We start from the raw sequence: 26,056 nt of genomic DNA on the forward strand, positions 1-26,056 counted from the left end.
TTTGTCATTAATGCGGGGGCGTGTTCTGTGCAATATATCGGACAGTTTGATTATAACACGATTCAAGCAGAACGCAATTAACAGGCCACAAAAATAAATAAACAAATCATACGCATACAAACGAACGAACGAACTCAATTAGGCTTCCAACAATAAATAACGTTAAATGTTCATCATTTAGCCGTTTAAGCACATACATATTTATATAGTTACAGCCAATTGTAAGCGTTTTGCATGGCATTGGCATGCGCCATATTGGATTTTTGTGTGATGGGCGGAACAGTGCATACAAGTAATACAAGTTTTGGTGGTGCTTTTTGTGTGTTGGAAATGTGCGATTGCTTGCTGGGCATAGGGATTGTTTGTGTTCCTAGTTAATTCAGTTCAGTGTTGCAGCTCGTCGCTCAAACAATAACGAAACGCGTTGTTCTTGAAATTTAGAAACAATTTATTTAAAAATTTAATATTTTAATAAAATTTTTTAATGTATTGTGTAGTGTAACTAACGTTTTATAATATTTAAAAATATAATTTAGTAAAATATAAATAAAATTTATAAACGTGTTAACATGGAGAGTGCACATCAAGTTGGCGCTGATACTGGCAAGTTAACAAAATTTCCTACGCCATTTTCTATTGAAAGTTTAATAGCAAATCAAAATGTAACAAAAACGCTTGAAAGCAATAAACGCGATCGCGAACAAGATGAGTTAAATGCACGCGCCATGGTGGCTTCATCTGCTTTAGGTCTAACAAATTTTCCATTGTATAATCCTTGGATACATGGTTATTTTGTACAAAATCACGATCGGTTATCACAGCTTATTACCAACGGTGGCTACCTGTCAAATATGAATAAAGAACAAATTGCGGACAGCAACATTCAAACCACAAAACAAAACCTTGCGGAGAATGATATTTCCAGGTTACCGGTAAATGCGTTGGAGAATCATTTTTTACTTAGCACACCGACAACAGCGCAGCTGTCTTCGTGTGATCCAAATTATCGTGATAAATTATTATTACAAAATCTAAATATTGGCGTCGGTAGTTCACATGCAAATTCTATCCGCGCTCACAGCCCGAGACAGAGAATGACAACTGAGCTAATGAATGGAGATTATGTGCACAATTTAAGTTTGCATGCACGTCTACAAAATATAGGTAAAGTTATGGGTGACATGCCTGGAAACGAGTTGATCACAACCACCAACATGCCATATGGTAGCAATTTTAGCTCCGGTAACCTAATAACAGACTCCAATTCAAAACAAAGTGAATGCTCTGAGCCTACGTTGGATGTTGGTATGGATGAGGATTTTGATTGCAGTGGAGACTCTTGCAGTGATATTAGCCTAACTATGTCACCGCAAAATTATAGCACTGATTTGGATAAGAGTAGAGGTAATTTCAAATGCTTGTATTGACAGAAGTATTTTTATTTTTTTATTGAAAGAGGTTTGAAGTTTTTTAAAACTTCCATATTTTTTAATTTAAAATCTATTTCTATTAGAATTATAGGTACGATATTATAATACTTATTATAATATTTACCATGTCTAGTAAATTCTACTAGTCAACCTGATTAGTGACTTACTGTATCCAATTAATAGCATCGAAGGCCCACATGGACGTACTGTGCCATGTTTTCCACCGAAATACGCTTAACTACGTTAATGTCGCGGTATACCTCATATAGTTCACTGCTTTATCTAATTCGTACCTCGTTGCCAATGCATGCGGGTCCATAGATATTCCAAAAATTGTTTAATCGTATGCTTCTAATGTCTTCTCATCACTGTCGTTTGTAGTCTAAGCATCTGCATCATACAACAGGACAGTCATGATAAGAGGCTTGTAGACTATGATTTTGAATTGTAGACTGAGGGCTTTATCTTTGAATTGCCTTCTTAGCATGAAGTAACAACGGTTGGCAAGAGTGATGCTTCGTTAAATCACTAGGCTGACGTAATTTTTTGCGCTGGTTCTTAATTATGCAAAGTCTTTCACAACTTAAAATTTATAGTTGTCAACAGTGATGTGAGTACCAGGACGCTCAAGAAATTTGTTTGTTCACAGATAATATTTGGTTTTTTCCTAATTTATAAGAATTGTACTTGTTAATGTAAAAGATATATTTTAACTTGTTACAATGAACAGTTTTACGAACTTTATTTATTATTCAATTAAAGTGATACAGTTTTTGTCAATAAATATGTTCAAGCTCTTTCCAATCTTTGAGTTACTTTGTTACATTTTGATCTTCAAAACAAGCAAATGCACTGCAAACTTAATAAAATTTTTGAATGACAAATCATACCTTCAACTGCACAATAGATATTCTCGGTTCGGGTACTAAAGACCAAAAAGTTTTTCTAAGTATCCTCCGTAGAATAGTTGAACTATATAAAATGTAAAATGAAGATTCAAGTTCATATAAAGAAAGACTGCCAGGAAGAATAGTTTTATTAATGCATAGTATAGTTTTATTAAGATGATAACATAAGTCGAAGTAGTCCGTTAAAAAATGTTTTCCAATCTTAAATTGGTTATATTAATAAAAAGTACCCTTCTATTCACGATATTTTTTAATGCTTTTCGGATACCACTAAATAGTGGTTTCCAGTCAACAATAGTCTCTAAAAAGTTTCTATCTATTAATATTGAACGTGCTTTATGAGGATTATTTCATAGCATAATTTTATGACTTCAACTTTCTTTCATAGTTAAAAGAATATTCTTATCATTACATTTTACGCTTTACTTGTATTTCTATAATTGTTAATAAGTTAAGTAAGATGTATCTCAAAAACTTTAAGAAATATACTAAATACATATTGTGATATAAGTTTATGTATTGTACATTTCTCACTCTTTTTTTATATAAGTCACTCGCAAGTAGCTTCATAGCCAGCATAGGAGTTACAGGACTGATTGGTTTCAGTTATGGTAGAGCTTCCTCTTCTGTAGAGCGGAAGACCCGTTTTAGTATGACACATCCTGATCAAAGTTTCAGAAACCGATTTTTAAATTTAACTTGCAAAGTTGATAAAGGAAATTATTTTAATATTTGTATTTGAGATGACAAGACTTGTTAATTCATAGCCTTTATAGTGTGATATCTAAATCTGACCAGAACAGTTTTTGAACATTGTTAATAAAAATGATATTTATTAATACATTAGAGTGAATTTACATATATATATATATGTTGAGCTTATGTATAATTACCTGTCAGACAGCCAAGCAGCTCTAAAATCTTTAGCAAAATCCTTATTCCAATCAAAGTTGGTTTGGGAATGCTTTCAACTTCTCAACACCCTAGCATCGAGGAACTATGTTACTCCTGTGTGGGTATCGGGACACGAATGGCATGAGGACAATGAAATAGCAGACTCTCTAGCAAAGAAGGGTGCATGTACTCCTTTCATTGGTCCACAGCCCTTCTGCGGGGTAATAAATAGCTTCACAAATAGCTTATTATGTGAACGGGAGAAATAACATCTACTTGAACACTGGAGAGCCCAAACAGGCATGCGACAGTTAAAAAGATTCATTGATCCTGATCACATCAAAGTTGATGCTATCCTTGGCCTTAGCAGAGACGATATTAAAATCTACATTGAACTTCTTACAGGACACTGTAGACTGAATTACCACATAAAGATTATAGGTGTGGTAGAAAGTGATTCCTGTCGAGGAGAATAAAACATCAGAACATGTTCTATGCAATTGCCCAGCGGTGGCAAGACGTAGACTCGATTACATTGGAAGCGGGATATTACTCCCAAGTCAAATAGGTAAAATTAAGCCCACAGCAATTACAAGATTTATAAATAGTCTAAAATTGTCCTAATTGGGCCTTTAGGCGCACAATAGATCTTTTAGGTCGGGGTGCTTTAATAGCCTATTACTTAAATAATAAATAATATGTATAATTATAAGCCCGCTGAATGCTTTAAAAAAAATCACTTATTTCTTTTCTGCAAATCCTTTGATAAATATCTGTGGATTATTTTTAATTAAATATATTTTTTAAAGATTAATCGAGGATTGTAATGTAAAAACATTGAGAGCTCTGGTCTTTCTCGCTTCTTTCGTCAATGTCTACTTATCTCTGTATAATATATATATATTCATTTTCTTTTTTTTTTTTGTAATTACGCATATCATATATACATAGATAAGAAAAGCCGAAAACTGATTTTTAATAAAAAATTCAATATAAAAATTCAATTATAGATTTATAGTAAGGTTAAAAATTATTCACTATATCACTATTTCATGAAAATGTATTCTATTTCACTATTTCTAATGTATCACTAATAAAATGTATTATTTTTTCTAAGTGATAATAACTTAATTTTTGTTTATATTTAGATTCCTATCAGCTTCCAGACCCGAACAATGAAACGCATTTAAATAAATAATAAAAATAAATTTAAACAGACGATAAACTACATCATATCAATAATAATTTAATTCTTTATTTCAATTTTTTATATTACCCGAAACTTATAATATTCTTCCTGTTCGTTTTAACTTGATTCTATACATAAACCATTTAAACAAATCAATCGGGTCTAATGCTAATCAATTAGGTCTGACATAAATAAAACCTGCTAAATTATTTAATTGCCTCCGTTTACTCCAAAAACTTTGTGTTTTCATTATAATAAATGCATTGGTAATAGTTAAAGTCATAATAATTGTTATTTATTGTAATGAATTACATTTATCATTTATTGTAATAAATGGCCTTTATTATGATACAAATTTCAGTTTGAGCATACTGTTAATATAATAATCTAGAGAGATGAACTACGGAAACAGGAAAAAATTTAGTTTATGTAAAAGATGTATTAATATAATAAAATACTGTGTTTTTATTGTATTATATTGTATTGTTGTACTTTTGAATGTTTAACATACTGTATATTATATATGTACATAAAATTCATATATATTTTTAATAACGAATATTCGAGCTCTCACTTTCCGGGGCGCCAAAATGTGGTCAGTGCGTAGTCATTATAATCCTCCCCGCACAAAAAAAATTACGAATATTTTGTATAAATTTTATATACTGGTAATTACCCAAAAGATCTTATACTAGATAAATTTAAATTTTAAAAGATAAAAAAAAATTAATAGTAAAGATTTTAATACCTTTACTAATATTATTTCCAATATTCGTTTTTAACGTATCCAGCTTCATACTTTTTGTTATCAATAAAAACATTTTGCTTTCAAAATTAAAAAGGATGCGGTTAATTAAGTTTATTATTCTTTAACTATGCTAAATAATTGAAATTAGCATAAAGGCATTAAAAGACCCATGTAGAGTGTCAATCATAAGATCTCAACTCTTGCATTGCTCTTCATATTCAACTGACATGTTGACACTTGCAGCTCAGTTTTTATGGTGGAAGGAGATGAAAACTTTCATTTCAACAAATGATTTCATTCACACTAACTGACGGCTATTTAAACCATGAAGCGAAATACAATTATGACGAACAGGATTTTTCTTTATTACATGTAAAATTCAACACTTAAATGGCCGCTTACCACTTACACTGTTTACCACGCAGCACTGCCACGCAGTACTGCCATGCTATACTGCCACCCAGCTTACGCATTAAAATAACAACTTTTTAATGTGAACTGAATAAATCAAAGCACAAACTTAATTCGAAAGTAGTAGCAATAGCAGTAGTAGCAATTGTTGTTGTTATTATTGTTGTTTCGTTAAAGGCGAAACGAATTGAATTAAATATTCATAACGCAAGCAGAGCTGCCACATAGAAATTTTGTGGTAAGAGTATTCATAACTTTTTATATATATATGTGTGCATATTTATAAATAAAAATTTCGTTGTGTGTGTCTGAGAGTCGTTTCGACTGCTATTTATGGGGGTAAAAATTGTAATAGAATTATTATAGCGACACAACGGTAACATTAACACTTATGAAAACAATTTACTTGTTGGTTTACTAAATTTATAGTGAGCTACATTTTTCAAGTGAACTTAATTAGTTGGACACCAAAAGTGGTCCACTTTTATACTCGTAACTTAGCGGATGAATTGGATTATTATTTTTGTTTAGTCTGTTATAAGTGGGTCAAGCAAAAAATGTCGTTCTTTAGAGGTTTGCCTGTTTTTTATATTATATACAGATCTACTTAAAACTCATATTAAGTAGCATTAATATTACTTAGAACTAAACTTAAAATAAATTTGACGACTTTTTCTATTTTAAGTTGAAGATATTTTAAATATTTGGATTAGTTACAGTAAAATATACTATATACGTCTTGCACCTGCATTTATTATAACTAACAAATGGTGTTGAGGAATTTTCTTATTTGTTTTCTTTCCTTATATTCTATTTATTTAATATATACTTTAAACATGTTCTAAAAATTCTATTAATTTTTTACAATACATATTTCTTTTTTCCTTAGTGTTTTTTCTTAAATATGCACAAGTGATTACTTATTGTTATATATATGGTATTTTGCACAATACTGTTTTATATGTTTTGCAATATTATATGAAGAATAGAGAAACCAAGTAAATATAGTTGAAAGCTCCGCTTTAAGCCGAAAACCTCTATTTTTTTTCCTAGTAATTATTTCCTCATGAGTTTTGTGAAGATATAACATATATTAGAATTGATGGTCTAAAGTTTTTCGTCCAATATAGAAAGACAAGTTTTTCAATTTCTTGTTGTTGCTTATTTTTTTGACATAATTTCTTCATTTAACTAAAATTTTCGATCTATGAGCTTAAATTTTAATTTTGGGAAGGAAAAATTTTTGCTACTGGTCAGATTTGGTGGATAAGGAGTTTGAAAACGAAATTGAGAAATTTTACCTTCGACGTTTAACAAAGCAAAGCTAATGAATTGCTTAATGAACCGAATATTTTCTTTAGAACATTTTTTCGTAGTTATGCCGTTTTATTTATCCAGTAATGTGGTATAATCTGTTACAGTTATTATGCTACTTGTGGCATAATGTTGTATAATCTGTTCCAGTTATTATGCTACTTCTTTTGAGGTAATCCATTTGCAGCCATTATAAAGAACTGCTGTTATACCTTTCTCAACTGATAGCATTAATATTTATCATGTTTCATCAATAGTTATAGATTTACATAAACAGTTTATTTAGTTTTGTTTAAACAGTTTTTACAGAACTAATTCCATTTTTAGTTCAAGATGAACAAATGCAACATCCAACTATAATAAACACTCTCAAGTACAAATCTTAATGTATAAGTAACATATTTATCCTACCCAAAGAACATTATTAATTACTGTTTAAAGTTAGTAACTTTATATATTTCGTAAATATATATAGAAATAAATATTTAGCGAACCATGTTAGAAGATTGAATCTCGTTCTTAAATAATTTCTGTCGTGAATGTGGAGAGGACAATGAAAGTGCCGCACATCTGCTTTGTTACTGCCCAGCGTATACGTGGCGACTATTTACTATTTCAGGTGTTTCCTTTTTTAAGGATTTAGACCAACTCCAAGCCCTCCCTCTAAAGTACATCTTAAACTTTGTCAAGGTGGGTTTTGAACCTTTGAGTTTCTTATACGGTAACACAATGGGCCAATAAGCCTAAGTGAATTCTTAGAATCGTCGGTATAGTACAACATAATCTAATGTTTAATAAATTCTAATTATAATTATTCATTTTATCGAAACCATTACTGTTTAGTTTTTATATGAAAGTAGTGCACTAATGACAGTTGCAGTGACCGACTACTTTTCTGCGCTTCTTACTGCTAATATGTGGTTAAGTTAAATGCTCCATACAAACATTTCGGCGATGCGATATAAATCAATGAAAGCTTAACTTAAGCATATAAGTGTTAAAAAAGCAGCAGCAACAAAGCCGTTAAGTCAAAAATTACTTAATTTGGTGATGATTGAATAAGTGAGCAGGGGAGGAAAGTGAAGTATAAAATTCGTAAAAGATACAAGTTTATCATTTTATTCAAATTTTGATAAAAGTTTTTTTTTTTGACAGACAAGCGAACCGTTTAACTTTTACGCTCAACTTGCGACAAAGAATATTAAGTATCAGCTCAGTTCAACAATGATTGCGAATCGTGTCGTGTCGTTGGTGGTTAAGATTGTTAGTGTTGGCGACAGTGGGGGTATTGACGATGGTGATGATGATATAAATGATGCTATCATATTTGCCACAAGTTATGATACACCCCATTAACCCTAAACATAGCGTATGAATTCAAGATGCTGATGTTGTCAATGCCTTGTTACTGCTTTAAGCGCTATTGTTGTTTCTGTTGTTGTTGTTGCTGCTGATGCTGATGCGCTTCTCTTAATGCCTTTTAGCATTTATTAAAAACAGGATATTGTGGGCGTTGCAACAATTTCGTTTGGCTCATGAATTATGTAGTTTTTTATTACTCTAGTTCATTACTTATTTATCTATTTTTATGACAAGAGAAACATATTTAACACTATATGACCCTGGAGCGGATAGAGAGATTCATTTAAGATGATGGTTTTTGAAAATTAATTCAAAGTTCATGTTATATCATATAATTGAAAAAAATCATATTTATCTAGTGTAAAATGATCCGAAACTTTATAGGGGGTTTGAACTCCAAAATCTTTCACTGACTTGTCCATTTAATTTGTTTTCATATTCTTTCTTTGATATTTCAATTCATTCTTTACTAAGTCCATTATGGTAACAGGGTAGTGGACTCCCTGTAACTATAGTTAACAATAGACTAGTAAATAATAATAAAACTATTTGAATTTATTTATTTAACTAAAAAGAACAGAAAAAATTTACTAACATACCTGAAAAATATGAAAAGATAAGAGCTACATAATAATCGCTTTAGAGTTTACTACAATTTATTATAACTTAACTATTAAATTGTTGTAATTTTCATTATTTGCTCTTCAGACTGTTGTTAGTAGGGCGTGTGTTAATTTCACTGAGATTTTTTTAACATAATGTAGGAGCTGGTGGATCTTCTTTAGAACCGTTATTAGAAAAATCTATTTAGTGTTGTACACCTGTCTGTCTTTTTATATGTTAGTTGACAATCATTAAGTTTTTGACCTGCCACTATTAACCCTCTAGTTCTCAAGATTGTATTAACGTTATATTTAAACTGCAAGGATAGTGACAATCATTATTACAATTAAACCATAAGTAATTTAATATTTTACGAAACAAAAAATTTTATGATGCTAAATTTGAAAATTTTAAAATTTAAATTTAAATTAAATTTTTATTTACAAACTTTTCTCTTATATAGTGAATTTTCATTGAAAGAAAATTTAATTATAAATGAAAAAAATGATAGTAGTAAAATTAATTTGTAATTTACACGACTCACACGATCGATTATACAGTCATACATTAAGACTGAAAAGTTTTCGGAAATTCTCATTTAAAATTCGCGCGCTGTATATTTTTCGATATTTTAAGTTTATGTAGTTTGGCAGCACTGTCCTTAATTACTATGCCAAAAATGAGCGCGATCTGTCAGACAGTTCGTTTACGGCAGCTGTTGAAACCAGTTCACCTCAGTAGTGCGTTGCGAAATGTCTTCGACGGTCGTACGACCGTCCTGAAAGGCTTTGTACCACTCATAAACTTGAGTTTTCGATAAAACTGATTCCCCATAAGCCTTTTGTAGCATTCGCAACGATTCTGCACACGAAATTTCGTTCGAAACACAAAATTTGATGCAAACTCTTTGTTCAATATTTTTTTCCATTGTTTTTTTCGCAACGCACTACTGAGGTGAACTGGTTTCAACAGCTGCCGTAAACGAACTGTCTGACAGATCGCGCTCATTTTTGGCATAGTAATTGTCCTTAATTTGCTGCCAAACTACATAAACTTAAAATATCGAAAAATATACAGCGCGCGAATTTTAAATGAGAATTTCCGAAAACTTTTCGGTCTTAATGTAATTTAAGTCAAAATACTGACTTAAGATATACTTAAGTCATCTTTTTTGCTGTCTTAATACATCATAAGTTGGTTTTGAGGCTGAAATTATGACATAAAATTGCCCTGTCATCTCTTTAAAACCGAGCTATCTTGTTATTTATTACTGTTTTTGTGTTTAGCGCCGAGTTTCATTCCCGGCCGTAAAGAATTAAGAATTTATTTTAACTTGACTCTATTAGTGACTTCTCTGCTTATATCGTATTATATAATATAATTACTGTTATATATATAACACTACATGCATAACTACACGGACACATTCTTCCACCAACTACCGCTTCAAATATCTTTTTCGCTGAAGCATCTTAATTTGCTGAATTATATCAATGTCGTGATAAAGCTCGTACAGCTCGTGGTTTTTTAGGATGCATAAGTTATCGAACAAGGTTTATGAATTTACTGAATAAAAATCGTAAAGCTATATTTCACAGTATTTGAAACTATATAAAATACCAACAATTTCTTTAAAAAATTTGGTTTAGTTAAGTCAATTTAGTTTAATTTGCACACAGCCTTAATATTATTTATTACAGTTCGTTCGTAATAACCTACCATACATGATTAATATAGAAATATGTTTAATAATATTTAGTAATAACATAAATATCATATAATAATTACTAAATACAAACCAGATGTTGCAACAGATGGTTAGGTAATTTTTTCTATATTTTTATTTTTTTGATATATGAAGAACAATGTTATTGTGGAATTGTACTCAACAGTATCTAGATCTTTATACTACATTTTTACTATCTTTATAATATTTAATACAGTACTGCAGTTTTTTATAGCTGGGAAAACATTATTGAGAACAGTGAGTAATACAATACAAACGAGATATTCTGTTTGCTTAATCAATGTTAAGCTCCTCAAGGTCTATAATTTTTTTATAGCTGGAAAAAGAATGTTGAAAGCAGCGAGTAATACAATAAAAAAAAGATGACTCCTCTATTTAATCAAAGTTTAGGTCCTCAAGGTCTAAAACTTGCTCTGAAAATTTTAAAGATTTGTTAGTTCTTCAATATTTATACGAACATTTTTCGATATGATATTGGTATCGATTTCTATGACATACCATGACATATTTCTATGGCATCCGAGAACACTTTTCTTCTTAACTAAAAGGAATAAAAATGAAATTATACATTTTATTATAATACATAGAAATTATTAACTAATTCTCAAAAGTCTAAAAACTTCATCTATCTAAAAACAGCTATAATTTTATATCTATCTAAAATTTCATCTATCTAAAAACAGCTATAATTTCATATCTATCTAAAATTTCAGTCACCTAAAAACAGCTACAATTTCAAAATTAAATTAAAATATCAATTAAATATTTTTATTTTATCTTTTTATTTTTTTTAACTGTTTTACAGCTGCAATTAATTCCACAGTTTTTGCAGATTATCCGCATTCAGACTCAGAGGATTGCACCGACGATGAAGGCAACTCAACTAATAACGATTTAAGTAAAGACGCTTCTGGTGGTTGTAGTAGCAGTAATTCTAAATCTCGACGCAGAAGAACAGCATTTACCTCTGAACAGTTACTGGAACTAGAAAGAGAATTTCATGCCAAGAAATATTTAAGTTTGACTGAAAGAAGCCAAATCGCTACGACACTAAAACTAAGTGAAGTCCAGGTAATTTAAAAAAATTTTTAATAAATCAATTATGGTAAATTTATATATAATAATTCGAATAGGTTAAAATATGGTTTCAAAATCGTCGCGCAAAATGGAAACGTGTTAAGGCGGGTCTGACATCACATGGCCTTGGTCGAAATGGTACAAATGGTGGCACAAAAATAGTTGTGCCGATACCGGTCCATGTAAATCGTTTCGCCGTTCGTTCGCAACATCAACAAATGGAAAAAATGTGTCTTAGTGGTCCGAAACCAGATCTGCGTAAAAAAATGCCCACCGATGCAAGTGGTTTTGAAAAATTTAATGGTGGCAACTTGGTTGGAGTTGCTGCAAACGTTGTTCCTAATGTGGTTAGTAATGGTGCTAATGTCGTGAATCAGCCGGCGGCTTTGATGGTGGCGGCTAATATGGTTGCGAATACCATGACGGGCTCATTGGCTTTAGCGCGTAGTATTTATTAAGAGTTTATGTTTCAATTAATATGATTTCCTTTAACATGTGTTTTGTGTTTTAAATATTTTAATTAAGTCACAAATTTTTAAATTATTTTTTAATTTTTTGATTTTAATTTGATTTAAGTTAACATTTGTGTAAGTTCAGTGTAAATATTTAAATTAAAAATAAAAAAAAACTAATTTCTTTTGAAATTAATAACATATTTAATCGTAATAACTTTTTAATTTAGTTACAAATGAATGTATCTATAAGATTAAAATGCGGGGTTACAGTTTCCAAAGCGGACCAATTTGACGACGGAGTTTGGTAAAATTGGCTATTCTAAGATAATTTTTCCATAAGAAAATCACCATACCACTCTTTTTTGTTAGGACAGTGTCTTTAAAAGCTTAGTGAATATATTATAAAATTTGGATTTTGTTAAACTATAAAACTACTAGAAATTATACAAGAATTCTATACAAAAGCAGCATAACTTGCATATTGGTAGTAGTGGAGTGGAAGAGTCGGAAGAGTGAAGAAACAATCGCTAGTTATAATAAACGTATTAGTTGTCACTATTAAAATAATCAGGTATATGTTAAACTATTAATTTCACTTAAAATAATGTAAGAGATCAAGAGATATAGATAAAAAGATCAATTTAAATATGAATTTCTTATCGTATAAGCTTGATTCTATACGATGAAAAAGTGCAAATATAATTATTATAACATAATACCATATTGGATGATGTAGTTAATATAGTATTGTAGATCTCATTATATCCCATTTCCTTAACTATGAGTATTCTATTACTCACCTTTAAGTAAGCTTAATTACTTAGACGCAAAATTGTTTTAAACTTAAAAACTTTTGTTCTATAAACATCCGTTACACAATGCTATTAAAATTCTTTAAAATACAATTCATGACATTGACATTTGGTTTAAGTTTAATATACAATCAAAATAATATTAACAAATATTAACCGTCATTCTTATAAGAATTTGAAGCTGAACCTTGTCAGGAAAAACAGTTCTAATATAGCATAGTAGTCTTTTGTCCTACAACTAACCCTAAGTAAAAAAAGATACTCAGCCTACCGAATGAAGGCCGTTGAAAAGTTCCTAATATCTGATGGGTTATTCTCGGCTCTAACTAGATAAAAAACAGCAGTCATAATAAGTATGATTAAAAGTTTCATTCAGTTTTAGGTATAAGAGACATTCTCGTTGGAATATGTGTAGCTACCCTTTTCTTTTTAAATGATTTAAAACTATTATGTGATTGATGTTTAGTATCTCTTTTATCTCTTGACAGCTTGTGTGTCGGTCTTGCTCCACCAGCAGCAAAATTTAATCGCCATTTTTAGTGACATCATAGCGTTCATCATCGCATCATAGCTTATTGTAAGTCCCATAAATTTGTCGGGTTGTCGGGAGTACTTTTAGTTTTTTAGTAATAAAGTTTCATATATCTTTAGATATTTTACAACTGCTTGATATAATTGGATTAGTGTTGTTAGATATATCGACATCAATATTATTTAGTAATAAAAAAGGCGGATGTTTTCTACATTATACGTTATATTAATTTTCTATATATATCTATATTTTATCTATCTAGAAAATTATAATAGAAATTGATAATAGTTAATACAAATTGTTCATAATACTATGTGTCATAATAGAAAGATAACTACTATAAATAGTTATCTGTTACTGTTCTAATGTGTATTCTAAGGCAGGGTTGTTCAACGCATACGGCCTGCGACGTGTTTCTATTCTATCTATCTATTAGGCAAAGTTTTTTTTGTTATATTATATATTTAATATCACATTATTTTATATTTATGGTATCCCAAGTAAATGAATTAAAATGTTTTAAATAATGTATTACACTTTACGTTAACTAATTAAATTGACAAAGACTTTAGTATATATTTCTTTATGCAACGCTTTGAAAAACTGATATCCAGTGCCATAAATCATTCCATTATATATAACACAAATTATTTTTCGTAGGATAACAACTTCATTAATTGAAGTTGTTATCCATTAATTGACCTCAGATCTGCATACCTCCCCGAAGAGCCTGTAACCATTCTGAGATTCGATAACGCGGTGTTGGTAAGCTTGTCAGTTTTCGTAAATAATTTCAGGGCTCTATCCTTTATGATTTTTTGATCGAATCAATCTTGAGGACCTTCAACCTCTTCAGTGATTTGTATTGGGCCGCGATATTATCTTATCTGGGCAGTCCTGTTATAAGGTACAGCGACTCTGAGTGTTAAAAAAATATTGTATATAATATATTATATATGTATGGATGATTAAGTTGATTAAGAATAATTACGATTTTTAAAATCCAACATATAGGGGATCCATGGTTAGACAAACTTACAATCTAAATTTAAATAGTTTATTTATTGTTTATTAGTTTAGTTGTATATACAATATACTATTATATATATACTGTTATTCAAACACGGTATTATATCTTAAATTTTTAGACAATCCTTATATTCAGAATCGCTTATTTTAAACATATGAAAAACGTTTAGAATATTAATTTTTCACAAAAACAAAAAATTGAAACTTACAATTATTGGAGTATTTATAGATTAGGGTAACTAAAAAAAACACAAATTACTGCTTTCGATATAATTGAGTTTGGAGTGTCCATTTGGGATTCGTTACGTTATTGACATCGTTTTGAAAAAGTCAACTGCACATGAAATCCATATCAAATTGTGCAATTTAACGCACCAAATTGTAACAATATCTGAAAAGGATATAGGAAAAATAATTTATATGATTTGTTCTCTGTAATTTTCCTTATAATACGTTTATACGACATAGGCGTACAAATGGTTAAACAAAAATGTAAAAAAATATAATATATATATATGTGCAATGTGTACTTGCAGTTGATCCTTTTTATCTACGTCACTGCTGTAACAAATTTAAAGGATAGGATAACAAGCATAAAAATCCTCACAGAGTCTTATTTAGGCTCATTTACAGCGTAATGCAAACAATCACTCCAGGTGTCTCACGTGTCACGCCTTCTTTGTGCGTTGCATTAAGAGTGAAAGGGGCTCACTAAAACACTTTCCTAATACAATAAGTGAGTCCCTCTGATTGAGGTTGACTTATTAGCTGCATAATTTGTGTTTTGCGTTTAAGTGTGCGTTCACACACACAGATTTGTTGATTTCTGATTTCTAATTGTGCGCATATTTGCAGGATTTACAAATTTTATCCTTTGGGTAGGCATTTGCGTGTGCCCAGGCAGTGTGATCTTGACTTTCGTTGTTCACTTTGTAAATCTAACAAATTGTTTTGTTGTTGTTGTTATTATTCTTTTTATTTAAAAACGCAGCTAATAAGGATACAACGAATTGAGCATCAATTTACAAATTCAAACAAGCTGCACCGCAATATTAACAACAGTCTCAACACCCAGAAGCACAGCAGTTGAGAAGCATAGACCTGACTATGTCTCTGTAGAGGCAAGAGCATAGGCATTGAAAGGAGCAACCCTCCTGAAATGTATTTTTGTATCATCAAAGTGCAAAACGCATACAAAGTATTTAATTCGTTTTTGGTTTTATGTGTTGCGGCACGCCTCCTCGTAGTGGAATCTGTTCTTATTTTTCGTCATTCATTTTTATTGCTTTGTAACACTTCGGTAATTTGTCGTACTTGGCATCTGGGAGACTCTCTAGTATCGCAGCCAGTTAATTCATTTTCTATTCTTTCACATATGCACATATAATCGTATTCCCTCTCCGCACTTCGCATGCAGTGTTTTTGTGGGAAATTTAAACAAATTTGTGTACTTTGCGGCGGTTTTTCATTCATCAAATTTTTAATTACGACACCACACAGAGGAGTACATGGGCGCACAATAGCGATAGAGGATTTGTGGGATTGAAAACCTATGATTTTTAAAAAGACAATTAAAATAAAATATATTATTCCAATTAAATTAGAATGATTTTATATTATCCTGTGGAATGAATATGGAGTTTTTGGAACTTCAGTTCTTGTCTAACTCTATATAACAATAATGTATTATTCTATAATACATTAAAAATAATTAGAAATTGTGAGTTTCAGTTGAATTCAATTAAAACTTCAGGTAACCGTAATGTTACTGCTATCATTAATTTTACAAACAAAAAGGTAATAGTTTTTCCTTACTTTTGAACAATAAAAAAATAAAAGAAATCGAGTCAAAGTAGTTAATTCAAAATTTTTGACTACAATTTTAGCATTTAGTACATCTAAAACGTAGTTTTTTTAAAATACGGAACCTAACATACAGACAAGGTACCCATTGCAATGAAATAGAAGTTAATACCATAAGCGGCGATATCATAGGTCTAATTAGAGTCTCTATACTGGTAGATGAAGTGGAAACAGGAACAAATGCTCCTTAATAGTTAAGAAAGTTTTTTTTATTCCACATTTCTCGTTATTGTGAATAGAAGGATGGACACATTAGAACCAACTGGACGCATTACTATATGTAATTACGTATGTTGAAGAAAAGAGCTTAACTCTGGTTCTGGCTCAATTGTGACTTAAGTATGTCTTAAGTCTTGAGTCTTAATTACAATCCTTAAATCGGCTTTTATATATTAAATTATAAAATGATCGCAATATTAGTTAGTGTTTGTTTGTGCTACCTGTTTATTTTGTCGCACGATATTTTGGTTTTTAATGTACCATGTTGCATGTATGTTCATTCAATTTAAAATCCTTTTTTGCGAATTTCTAACTCTTCATTCGCTCTGTTTCTTTCTAATGAAATATCCTAATAAAACTGAATGTTCATTACGTTGTTCAAAATTTCATTTCACCTCAATTTTCTTATATATCTATTTACTGCACTTTTTCTACACTTCCTGATAATAAATAATTTATTAGGTTGCAATTTTATTTTTAAATAAAATTTCAATAAAAAATATTTACTAACCCTGAAAGCTAGCCATTTCGCAAATATGCTGACCCATTTGAACTGCATCCCACTTTTGACTTCTCTAACTATTGAACTAGTGGCAACACTGCATCCTTATTTCGCTTAATGAATGCTGATTTTATTATTATTTATTGAGAGAAAATTCGAGCTACTACGCTTAAATGAAAGTTGTTAATATCTGAATATTCTTTTATTTAGTGTACTTAATACTCTTATAACACACTAATTTAGAATTTAGTAAACAAACAAAAGGATCGAGTTCACTTACAAAAAATGTCATACAACAGTATAAATATTGGTATCGTCACTTTTTGTGATAGTTTGGATAACAGTGACTAAAACGATCGTTCTTGATTAGTGTTTTTATACCGGGATGATCTGAATATCTACAGGGAAAAAGTTTTGGAAGGAGCTGTAAAGTAAAATAAGTGCACATAAGAGCGAGAGAGAGTGCATTTTTCAATAAGATTATGTACTGTAATTTCATATGAAGTATACTCTCACTAACAATTGCTGAGAGAAAACATATTGATTATTAATTGTTTCGAATAGCAAAGGCAAAGATAAAGAAAGTCCAAATAAATTATATAGGGACTATAAAATAAGATTTACGATCATATATAATTATTATTTTTATGCACAACTAAAAATACAAAATGAGGTTTCGGGCTTTTCGGAGCCATTTAGATAGTGAGGACTTAAGCTCCCTACATTTCTTTGGCCACCACTAATGATTGATTGAATATAATTGCACTAATCATATAAAATAATTTATTTGTTTTTTAAAAATGTTATTAATTGGGTCGAATGACATCCTCAGGGACCTCAAGATTTATCTGATCAAAAAATTATAAAGGATAGAGCCCCGAAATTATTTACGAAAACTGACAAGCTTGCCAACACCGCGTTATCGAATCTCAGAATGGTTACAGGTTCTTCAGGGAGGTATGCAGATTTGAGGTTAATTACTGCTTTGGCTGATGAAGTGAAAAACAATAATCCAGTCAAGGCGTAGAGAGGGGTTATGAGGATTTTCGCAGTTAATAGAGAGTAAAAGTGCTCAAGTGCACTGATTCAACTAGCCTCAACATAATAATTAATTGGGAATAGTTTCCAATAGAGTCAGATTTTACTCTTAATTTTAACCTAATATTTTTACCACGTAACCCTTTTAAACACTGCTCTGTCTATCATAAGTTCAAGCGCTCAATCACAGTATTCACAGTATTAATTGCGTACGTCGAGTACATAACGCAAGAAAAGGAGGACAGTACGCAGTAAAACATCGCACTAAACGCTGCTGTTAAAAATGTCGTTTTACATTATTTTGCCATTAATTATGCGTTTTAAAATGGCGTGTCGCTTTTAAAATGTTCATTTTTAATTTTGGTTATTTTTTCGTTTAAGTGAAAAATAATTTTAAATGGCATATTAACACTTACATTAAAAATCACCCTTTCAAAGTGAAATCATAGTTTAAATTCATTTAAAAGTTTTGCAAAAAAAGATATGTTTTTCTCTGCATATTTCGACTGTTTACTTTATATGTTCGGCGGAAATCCAAAATTATTTTTTTATCGTCTGAATAGGGAAAATCAGAAAATCATCAGCATCAGCACCAGCACCAGTAGTTGAAATACAACGGCTTGTTATCACAAATTGAGCAAATTTAAATACAACAGAAAGAGTGCATAAATCAAAGCTGTGTGTGCTGTCATAATTTGTCATGAGGCGTGGTAACGCCTTCCTCTGTCACAGCACACAAAACATATTACAACATTTTATCTCATTTGTTAGTTTGTTATTACCCGCAGTTCCATATCCATTTCAAAGTAGTTTTAATTTCTCAATGGCATATGTTTCGATTGATATCGATTTGTAGTCAAACTTTGGTTTCAATATACTTTAATATGCAGTTGTGTCCATTTGGTTTTTGATAAAAAAATTATATTCATTCGTTACTTTTATTAAAATTAAACGTTTTCTAAATATTTAAAGGGTTTGGTGAAAAAAATAATTCAGTATTTTGTAATTTAAAAAAGGAATTCTTTATGCAAACCCTTAACCCTCTAGTTGTAAGTATACCTTAAGGCAATTTACAATTACACTGTTGTGATAGTTTTAATAATTATTACACATTAACATAAGTGACTTAATATTTTACGAAATCACTTTAAACTTTAAACTTATTTACTTTAAAATTATTTTTTTAATTTTTGCATAAACAAACCTTAAATATCAACTTAATGTATATCGACTTACTTTTAAAATGTATTGGTTCTAGTGAAATTAATAATAGTTAAATGAAATTAATAATAGTTAAATGATATTTTTCATTAATCAACATTTTTTTAATTGTCCTTAAAGTAGGCACCACCAAGTGCAACGCAACTTGATGAATGTGATATATTCCTCATATTTTTTCGATAAAATATAAATTTCTTATAAATAATTATTTTATACTAAATATACAAAATATAATCTTTACTTAAAATTATTAGATTATTTTTGGAAGAACTTATTAATATGTACTAAGATACCAAATATATTCTTTTAATCTTGTTTATTTTTAATCCGTCACTACAGCTTCAGATAGAGACAGACATGCTTCGTTTTGTTGAGCTAATAAAGAATATAAATATTTAGTGAGCTCTTTGTCGAAGACTATATGAATATATAAATACATATGCATTCATGATTAGCTAATTTTGATTATTTAATAAGATAAAAAAAATTGTTTTTTAGTACTTAAATGACCAAAAAGGTAGTAGTATGAGTGTGAAAATTTATTTAACAGATATTTAAATTATTAGATAAGTGGTCTTTAAAAATAAATTTTTAAGAAAATATATGCACCGATTCGGGAATCGAATGGATTACGTTGGCAATAATACAATAATGAATAACATATTACGTGATAAAAAGCAACTACGTATACAAGGATTGGCGCCTTAACATTTCTTGAGCAAAACTATCTGACATACGAAAAAAAAATAGAGCGTTAAAAAGATGGTCAGATATTGTAGTAGTAGATATAGTAACTACTATTTATTATCTGATGGTCAGATATTAGTAAATAGTAGTAGAGAACATGGTTGAAAATGGTTAGAAGGAAAAGCTTATTTAGTTGATTCGAAGAACAGGTTTGAAGTTGTTCGGGTAGCTTAGGCGCTCTTCGAATTATCGTCGCTACAAATGATAAAATTATTTTGAAATTAACGTCTTATTATTGAATTAATGAATTAAATTATTTAATTATTTTGGTTTTAGCACTTAGTTAGTAATTCGCATTTTAAGAGATTAACTATCGATCTAATTGTATGGAGTAATAATTAATCTTGATTTCAAGGCCACTGATGTATTTGGCAAGATTCAGAGATTCGAAACAGCTGTATGGGCAGCCAAAAATTTAATTAATTAATATAAAAAAAAAGGTGTTGTTGTTGTAATTCACTACCTTTCCAAACCCCTCTCTCTATTGATTATTAGTCATATAAATTTTTTTAATTAAATTAAATTCAACAAAAGTTCATGATAAGTATTGTTAAATTCAAAACAATTTTTTTAAACAGTCTCTAATCTAAAATAAACACTCATAAATCATTGATTGGATTTCATTAAACGTTTCAACTATTTTAATCGCACGGAACTCTTTGGATTCTCCAACACAAAGTCAAAAATGTGTGAATGCCGACCAATGGCAGACATCCGGACACCCGTTTTTAATGTTTAAATAATATAATAATAATGCAGTCATTACATTTAATTACATTCCTAAAATAATATGACAATTTTTGATAAATGGTTTCCGTAGAATACCATAATAAAAAATAAATATATATTAAAAAAGAAAAAAAAAAACTAACAAAAATAATCTATTTATCGAACTCTAGGCGAATTGGTAAGAATTGGTTAAGAATTTTGGATGATCAAAGGAAAAATTTCTCTTATAATGCATTATGACATAAAAATATTAGAGAAAAACTCAAAAAAATTGGTAATTATGAATTTTATTATATAATTATAGATTTTCTTAAAACAAAATTTACTATATTCGTACATTACAGAATACATAAAAAATTTAATTGTCGGCATTTTAGATTTTTTTATAGTTGATTTAATCAAAATGCCGCGGTTTACACGTGGAATTATTAATTTATATTCTTTAAATTGCCTTTGTGTTTATATTAAAGAGAAATGAATTACTATCATGATCGATCGGCAGAAGAGAAAAGATCACAAAGAAATTAACAAGACATTGACAACAACAACAACAATAACAACAAAAACAAAAACAAAAACCGAAAGTCTTTAAAGTGAGTCCTCTACGGACTTTTAAGTGGTCACATGAAAAATTAAGTTATTAAATCGCTTATTAAAGCAATTTGTAAATATTAATTTCCATTAAAAAGTCGATATCTGCTTGATGGCGTACGTGCCTATAAGTCATGGGAATCAACTGATTCATCAAAATGTGCACCCAAAATCCGCTCCCAAGTCTACAAAACGTCATGCACACATTCATAGAATACTTTAAAATATTCCAAAATGCCAGTGGTCAGGTCAGTACAGAAAAATCGTCTTTACAAGCTTTCATATGTTTTTAGGTGATATCACAAATAAAACGCATAAAAACCGAAATATAAAAAATAATTGTAATTAATAAATTCGTTAAAAAGTATTAACATTAACAACTTCGACTGCAATAAAATACATCAAATCCAAATTCAACCGAGATCGCCGTGCAGACAAATGAATTACCAGGCAACCAATAATGTCGCAGACATTACCTAATTAGGAATTCAGGTGAGCAATTATGCATTTTTTGGATTTCTTCAGAATTCCAGACGACTGCTGCTGCCCGTTGTAGTTTTTGTTGTTGAACAGCGTCTGTAATTGTTAGCAAAATTGCTGTATTTATGGATTTAAAGGTTCCACATGGTTTATTGCCGACAAAGTATTCCACCATGCAGTTACAACTTCATTACTAATAATTAATCGAAATTTTCGATTTTGCATAAAAGCAAATATTATCCATCTCCGCCTCAACTAACCCTTTTCGACTTTTTTCCAAATTCTAGGTAATTTCTCTTACCAGTTCCACTTGTACTTATACTGCACACTTGGCTGCATTTATGCAAAACAAATGTCATCATTACTTATCGTAATCAAGTAATTTTGAAATGGATATGTGCAACTCAATCAGTCAATCAATCAAATGATAATCATTTAACAACATTGATTAAAAATCAACGTCTGTTAGTGGATTTTTTTCGTCTGTCAATATATCGGTACGATAACGCGAAAATGTTATGCCTAAAAGTACGAACTACACATGAATGCAGTAGGCAATCCTTTAAGGCGGTACTTCTAAAGTTTTAATTTCATTGGAAAATACTACAGACATATAAATATATGTATATATGCATGTAGATAAACATACATACAAACATTTATGTATATTACACACATATTTCGGGTTCCTTTAGAAAACAAATTATAGAACACACTTAGTTGACTTCTGGGAAGAAAGTACAGAACAACGAACTGCATAATATCACCATACCATAACTAGACAATAACCACGGAGAATAATATTCCTAAATAGGTTTGTTTTTTCATACTGATCAAGTAATTTCTGAGAACAAAGAAAGTACAGAACAACGAATTGCATAAGATCACCATAGCATTTTCAAATAACTAGACAATAACCACGGAGACTGATATTCCTAAATAGGTTTGTTTTTTCATACTGTTCAAGTAATTTCTGGAAATAAAGAAAGTACAGGATAATAAGCTGTATAATATCACCGTAGTATTTCCAAATTAATAGGCAGAAAAACACACAGACTTATAGATCTCAATAGGTTTGTCATACTGATCAAGTGTATACAATATATCGCTGGTATGATCTCCAACGTTTTTTTCAAAGCGTTACACATATATTATATATATATAATTATTATATTACGCCCTTTATGAAACTATAGCTATGAAATATATATTGCATATGCCTATGAGACATATTAAATATATTTTTTTAGATAGAAAGACAACAATGTTACATTTATACAACATATTGGTTAATAATTCGCAAAAAATCAAAAATTTGAGATTAGAAATTTGTATGGGGTACAAACGTATCTAGTATGTTGTTATGAAGAAACTGCACTAATGTCTTCTGTTTTTAATTTTTTTGTAAAACTCGAGCAAAAACTACTATATGTTAATTGGTTCTTTTAAGTTAGGTGTGCCCACATAATTCTCGTATAACTTAAAAAATTCACGCACATTGGCAGTTCAAATTCGATTTAATCAATAGGTCAAACGGCAATAACTTTTATTATGGATGTTTATATCGTAATCCCAAAAAACGCACAGCACCACATTTTTTGTTGTTGAATCCGACTTTTCCTCTTTTCTGACCAACACTATACATATAATCCCGTTCGACTTCAACATCAACTTGGAAATTGGAATTTGCAGTTCATTACAATTTTTTCACTTAGTTTTCAAGACACCTATATGCTTTACTTTTTTTGCTATCATCTTAATCATCGATCATCTTAAACCTTATCAATAATTTTATGGACTCTCCCGGTAAAACGCCGACTTGAGCTCGGAACAATTTTTACATCATAATTTTAAGAAAAAAATGGTGTAAATCATTTTCTTGTACCCTTACTATAACTATAGCAAATTTTTTAACAGACTTATGCCAAGTATTTCCGGATTTTTAGCAAAATTGTAAAATATATCGTTTTTTTCTGGTTGTTCCACATATTGAAAATGAAGAAATATCAGCTGCATGCAAAATCAAAGCTTTATGAAATTAATACATTCTAATTAGGTAATAAATTACTCTCTCTTAACAATACTCAATATATATTAAATGGCCATAAAATCTATCCTGAGTCATCATAACACATATTAGGAAAATGCGATGTACTTATGCATAACTGATAAAAAATATCTGGGCAAATATTTAATTGACTAGGCGAATAATTAGCATTGCTAAGTCTTGCTTTCATTCTGAAGTTCTTGAGGACCATATCCAGAATTTTCCGTTAAAAGAAGATTATATAAAGAATTAAGTAAAGTGAAGAAAAAATTGATAAAAGTAAAGTGTATGTATTATATTCCTAGAGTATTTATTATGTTAATATACAATAGTTGAGAGAGTAATAATGCACAATAATGTAATAATGCGCCTTTCTTGAAAACATGATCAAAATTTTTTATTATTACAACCTTTATTTTTATTATTTACTATATATCTCATCTTACTTGATAAAATACAATTATTGTCATTAAATAATTTAATTACCTATTTGAAAATAATTAAATATATAAAAATATAAAATAATTAAATATATAAATATATAAGATTTATTATTCTTTTTATTCTCTTACTATTATTTACTATTGGAGCATCCCTTTATATATTATTCTGTTTTGTTATTAACAACAGATGTCATTTTAGCGGCAGTTTGGTGCCTGTAGTTCGGTAAATTGGTCTTCTTCACATCCTTAGGAGCGTTAATGCGATGGGAAGCATAAGAAACTTATTTGAGTACGCGTCGTATATTGTTTTTAGAGGATCTGGAAAATGTTTAGTCAAAACCATTTAAGTTCACATCTTAAATTAGGGTTCGGAGTTCAGATTAAGTCAAATTAATTTTTAGTTACTATATAATGTTTCATGAGGTCAGTAAACTTTACTTATAATACTAACGCTACAAAAATTATTGGGACTGCATTGCTAAGATCTATATTTGAAGTTTATAAGATGCTTATAGGTATCCATAACTCATAACGTTGCTTTAAAATAATTTGAACTTCATTGAAGGGATTTATATCTAGAACCAAATCGTTTATTTTTATCGCAAATCGCAAATAATGTTTAAGCTCTTAAGTAAAATAAACTCTATAAGCTCTAGAATAAAGTAGAATGTATAAATAAAATCAACTACTGGAACCAAATCGATTTTCGTTCAGTGCATGATGTTTGTGCTCTTGATATAAATAAATGTTACATATATTTACTTACTTACTGCTATCCTTTTCTTCTATCCTTTTCTTCATCTAGATACTCAAACGTAAATTTGGCACCTTCACCTTCACATCCGATGTGCCTGCTGTTACCCCATGGAAATATAGTTTAGTTGCGGTTTTGATTGTTGGTTAAGAGTATATGTAAAGATTAATGAATGAGTGATGAGTTCAAAGACTATGATGATTCGCTTCTTTAGTGATTTCTAGAAGAGTTGTTTGTCCTCACCTACTTCCTGAGATGTTATGATGTGCAAAAAGCCATTCAGATGAGTTGGTCACGTTCCCTCATCCTTTTCAACCGGGCTTGGGATCGGCTACGTTACATATATAGATTGTCGAAACTCATTATGATTTGGACTACATTGATAAGATCTATATCTAAAGCGAAATGTAATCTCGCTTAATAAACAATATTTATGAATATTATGAATTGCTTTAACTGAATTGCTATAAATCGGTATTATATATAAAATATATATTATAGTTTTATACTTTAGAAGGCGCTTTTGTTGGTATAAACTTTAAAATATAGAATAGAGAGTTATTTGTGTTCTACAAAATTCGGTGGGTTAAATGTATTATCAACAAATTTGTGTCAATGACTTAAAAGTACTTGTTTATACTGAGAACTCCAATCAGTTTTTTTTGGTATAACAACAAAAGCTTAAAGTAAAGTCCTTCTATATGATATTTTATAGGAGTAACTTTGTAAGCTCATTGTTGTTGTTGCTTTTTTTGTGAACAATTACTGTTCAATTTCAACCCACATGCTGAGATATGGGCGGCACCGACAATACTGACGCCGCACAAACTACGTCATCAGTTTTTTGGGTTTTTTTGCTTCTAAGTAAAATTCGAGAAAAACATATAGTGGAATGGTCTTTTTAGGTTGGG

At 29.9% G+C, this 26,056-nt stretch overlaps 2 protein-coding genes across 6 annotated transcripts in view; both read left to right on the forward strand.

The window, feature by feature from the left end:
* The window catches only part of LOC119677836 (kinesin-like protein KIF13B), a 170,396-nt gene that overhangs the window by 50,828 nt on the left and 93,512 nt on the right, over window positions 1-26,056 (forward strand). The window lies entirely within an intron of this gene.
* LOC119677838 (homeobox protein unplugged-like) lies at window positions 526-12,206 on the forward strand. 3 transcript variants are annotated; one of them, XM_038089375.1, is made up of 3 exons: window positions 526-1,404; window positions 11,412-11,677; window positions 11,740-12,206. In XM_038089375.1, the coding sequence occupies exons 1-3, from the start codon at window positions 570-572 to the stop codon at window positions 12,139-12,141; spliced, it is 1,503 nt and encodes a 500-aa protein (XP_037945303.1). In that variant the 5' UTR covers window positions 526-569; the 3' UTR covers window positions 12,142-12,206. The 3 variants fall into 3 exon arrangements, with proteins under 3 accessions (XP_037945303.1, XP_037945304.1, XP_037945305.1); XM_038089376.1 differs by having other exon boundaries at window positions 11,430-11,677; XM_038089377.1 differs by having other exon boundaries at window positions 11,439-11,677.

The sequence above is a fragment of the Teleopsis dalmanni genome, chromosome 2 (assembly GCF_002237135.1).
Source record: "Teleopsis dalmanni isolate 2A chromosome 2, ASM223713v2, whole genome shotgun sequence".
Lineage (NCBI taxonomy): Eukaryota > Metazoa > Arthropoda > Insecta > Diptera > Diopsidae > Teleopsis > Teleopsis dalmanni.